Genomic DNA, 3,655 nt, shown 5'->3' on the forward strand with positions numbered 1-3,655 from the left:
ACAGAGGGGGGACGCGTGGGAGGACACACGGGCCCCGGTGCGGACCCCGGCTGGCCCGGCTGCCATCCCCGCCGTCACTTCCAGCACACAATGATGTTGGGGTCGTTCTCCAGGCGCTCATCCAGCTCCTTGTAACTCATGCCTGGGGGGAAAAGGGAGCGGGGTGTTACTGGGGTGCCCGGCAGCGGAATCTGGGGGGGCTGGCCAAGCCCCGCCGCAACTCCTCCCCTGGCAGCATGGGCTTGGAAGCCCAGTTCAGCCCAGAGTCCTGTCTCCCTGCAGTATGAAGGCTCCCAAAGGGGTGAGGGAGACCCCAGAACCAGTGCCCAGCCCTGGGCACGCAGGCAGCCCTCTGGCTTCCACCAGCCCCGAGAGCTGCACAGAGGAGCCCGGACCCTCACCGGTCTTGCAGCAGATCTCATCGTAGCTGTGGCAGCCCGTGTACAGCCGGGCTGGGTGGCTCCGCTCATCCCGGGCGACCTTGACGGGGTATTTCTGTAGCCGCCGGATAAGGCCTTTCATCAAGCCAAACTGGATGAGCCTCCTGGGAACGAGGAGGGAAGAGACTGGGACCACGATGCTGAGGCCTCAAACCCCCCAGCTCCCCCCATTCCCTTCTGGTTCCACCATGCCGCACCACTGCCTCAGTTTCCCCACCTACAGATGCAGGGGTTGGGTACTCCCTCCTCGCTCCCCCACGCTCGCCCCACTATCCCCAGTGTCACCGCCGCCCTTGGGGACCAAGCAGCAGGGTGCTGGCTCTGACCTCTCGTCCACCCTCTGGAGCTGCAGGGTGTAGCGGGAGATGAGGTCTCGCACCGTCGTGCCAGGGCTCAGCCCGCAGTACAGCTGGAAGACGTCCCTGAGGCTGGCTCGCTTGTGCCCTGCAGGGACAAGTCACCAGTCAGCCGCCCCCCTCTCCCTCTGCCTCCGCCGGCAGCCCTGCCCGGGGTCACCGTTACCTTGTTTGGTGACGTAGGACAGACACTCTTCCTGGAGACACTTGTCATCCACCAGGTCCTGGACCTTTGGCGTGGTGCAGTAGACGTTGGAGTACTGGAGGGCAAGGGAAAACCAGCTCTGCTCAGCCACGGCTCCGAGAGAGAGACCCACCCCGCTTCTGACCCTGTTGTCCCCCCTACACAGCCACGCCAATGGCGCAGCCGCTGCCCGAATCCCGCTCACGGCCCCATGCTCCGTGGCCTGACCCACCTGGAGTATGGAGACGAGCGTGACAACCCCGTAGTACCTGCAGACAGACAGGGAAATGTGAGAGAGCTTCTCTGCCAGCACCCACCAGCACCCCTCCTGCGGGCTGGCCAGGCCCCCTTCCAGACACTCACAGCAGGTTTTGCACAGCAATGCGCACCAAGTTCAGCTCCACATCAGCTTCTGCAGAAATCTTCTGGACGTGCCGAAAGCCGTCGATGTAGGGCAGGATCTAGGAGGGGAGGAGGCGAGAGCTAGGAGGGGAGAGAGCAGAGAGGCCCAAGGCATCACCCCGAAGCCCAAGAAACTCCCCTGCGTCTGGGAGCATGCTGGGACGGGCGGGCTCCATCCCCAGCAGCATTTAACCCACGTTTTGGGTGAATGGGTCACTTGCAGGCCTGAGAACAAAGACAAGGGGCGCACTGAACCGTGCTCGTAACGTGGTGATCTCTGGGGACAGCCCGACTGCCCTCTGACCCTGGGCAGGCTGGACACAGATCCCATTCAAAGCACACTGCCCCCGGTCAAGCACACAGACCTGCTGCGTGGTGAGATCCCACTGGGAGTTGAAGAAGTCATCCTTGTCTTGGGTGAAGACGGGGACATCATACTCCTGCACAATGGGGGGGTCCGGACGCTGCTCGATCACCTTCAGGTGGATGGTGTTCGACTCATCTGGCCGGGGAAAGGGGAGCGCTCAGTCCCCACAGAAACCTCTGCTCCCTCGAGAGCTTGTGACCGTCGGCCCCAGGACACCACCACGCCGCACGGAGGAAGGTGTTTGCGGCCCATAACCCCGTCCCTCCTGGCCCTTCGAGCCACCCAGGGCAAGGCTGGCTCAGATGCCCCCCAGCTCCAAGCGCAGACAGGCAGGGAGCTGCCAGGAGCGACGCAGGCAGAGCTGACCCGGGCAGGGGATGGCCCAGCTGCTTCCCAGCGCCGCCCTGCCCTGCTCCTGCCCTTACTGCCGGGCCGGCACGGCTGCCGTACCTATGGGCAGGGTGCACTTTCCTTTGGCATTCAGCTCCTCCAGCAGGATGGTCATGATGGGAACCAGCTTCTGTTTACTCTCCTCGTTGGAGATGAATCCGCTTTCCAGCTAAAGAGAGGAGAAAACTGAGCCAGCTCCTCCCCACAGGATTACTGGCTATAGAAACTGCACATCTCAGATCCCATCCTCCCTTAAACTTCAAGCGACGTGTGGGTAAAACCAGCACGATCCCCTCCTCGCCGTAAACCTGGCCCCTACCCCAGCAACGCCCAGTGACCCACAATGTGCGCCAGGACACCGGTGACTCTGTGGGGCGGACCGTGAGGCAGCCAGCCGCCCCTCGCGTTGGCTCGGGCCTCACCTCAAGGGTGGTGAGGTAGCCAGCCAGCTTCTTCACTATGGGCTCCAGCACACAGGCCTTGGCTCTGGCATCGCACACAAAGCCCAGGTTGAAGAGCAGAGCGTTTCGGCTGTACTTCTTGTGCTCGATACACACGGGGCAGCCGATCAGCTTCTTCTCCATGGCCGTCCTGCGGGAAGACAAATATAACCTGCACCTAGGCCCTCAGGGAGGCCTGAGCCCCACACAAGGCTAGTTCCCGGTCAGCTCTGGAGGTGGGGGCTTCTCTGCTTTGCAGGAAAAATGACGTCTAATCCCCAAATGCTCAGAGCGCAAAACACAGAGTCCGAAGAAGTGGGGAAAAAAAAGAGTCAACCATTAGAGAAGAAAACAGTCTCCTTTCAAAACCAGCACAGCTCTCTTTGGGAACTAGAGTCCTTGGTTACTCTGGACTGCTGCTTCCCATTCCTCTCCCCCAACCATTTCAGACCACGACAGCAGAAAGGCTGCACAGGTATGTTGCAGAGCATCTCCTCAAAGATGACTCCATCTTATGCAGCACAACCAGTACACAGGTGGACACAGAGTCCACTGCAAGCATCAGTGCAGTCACCTGCATCTTTCCTGTTGGGCTAACCCATGCCGATCAGACCTGTTTTTCCCCAGCATCAGTGCCCTACAGCCTTCAAAACACTTCTGCTGGCCCATAAGTCGTTTGACTTTCCTGGATTTGAGGCTGACCAAGAACCACATGCAGCACCAGCCACCCCCAGAAGCAGGTACCCAACCCCCCTGCGCGGGTAACCGCGGGCATCGTAATGAACCTGCTGACCGCGGGGACAGAAATCCCTGTGAGCCCAGAGCTGACAGCTGGCACTTCAACGTCACCAAGCTGCCGTCTCCTGCTGGCAGAGCCTTGCCCAGTCGTGGCGAGGACAGCGGATCCCCCCCATGGGGGAAGGACGGGTGGCTTGCCAACACTCACACGGTGATCAGCTTGTTCTGCAGCTCGGGCTTCGTGATGACGTACACCTGGATAGTGTCAAAGAGCTCCCGAGAGATGAAGTCCTCCGGGACCTGCAGCGGCACAGAAGGCCCCGCTCCAGCCTCACCCG

The 3,655-nt window shown here is 61.1% G+C and overlaps 1 protein-coding gene across 1 annotated transcript in view; it reads right to left on the bottom strand.

Annotated features, from left to right (window-relative positions):
• Positions 1 to 45: 45 nt before the first annotated feature.
• Positions 46 to 3,655, bottom strand: part of NPRL2 (NPR2-like, GATOR1 complex subunit) — a 4,562-nt gene continuing 952 nt past the window's right edge. Inside the window, exons 2-11 of the mRNA XM_009278503.2 lie at positions 3,526 to 3,617; positions 2,562 to 2,730; positions 2,200 to 2,308; positions 1,748 to 1,884; positions 1,344 to 1,441; positions 1,213 to 1,249; positions 963 to 1,056; positions 767 to 884; positions 402 to 544; positions 46 to 142 (exon numbers count right to left, since the gene is read on the bottom strand). Coding sequence (XP_009276778.1) covers positions 75 to 142; positions 402 to 544; positions 767 to 884; positions 963 to 1,056; positions 1,213 to 1,249; positions 1,344 to 1,441; positions 1,748 to 1,884; positions 2,200 to 2,308; positions 2,562 to 2,730; positions 3,526 to 3,617 — 1,065 coding nt within the window. The 3' untranslated portion in view covers positions 46 to 74. The remainder of the gene's footprint in view (positions 143 to 401; positions 545 to 766; positions 885 to 962; positions 1,057 to 1,212; positions 1,250 to 1,343; positions 1,442 to 1,747; positions 1,885 to 2,199; positions 2,309 to 2,561; positions 2,731 to 3,525; positions 3,618 to 3,655) is intronic.

Source organism: Aptenodytes forsteri, unplaced genomic scaffold, assembly GCF_000699145.1.
Source record: "Aptenodytes forsteri isolate BGI_AS27 unplaced genomic scaffold, ASM69914v1 Scaffold578, whole genome shotgun sequence".
NCBI lineage: Eukaryota > Metazoa > Chordata > Aves > Sphenisciformes > Spheniscidae > Aptenodytes > Aptenodytes forsteri.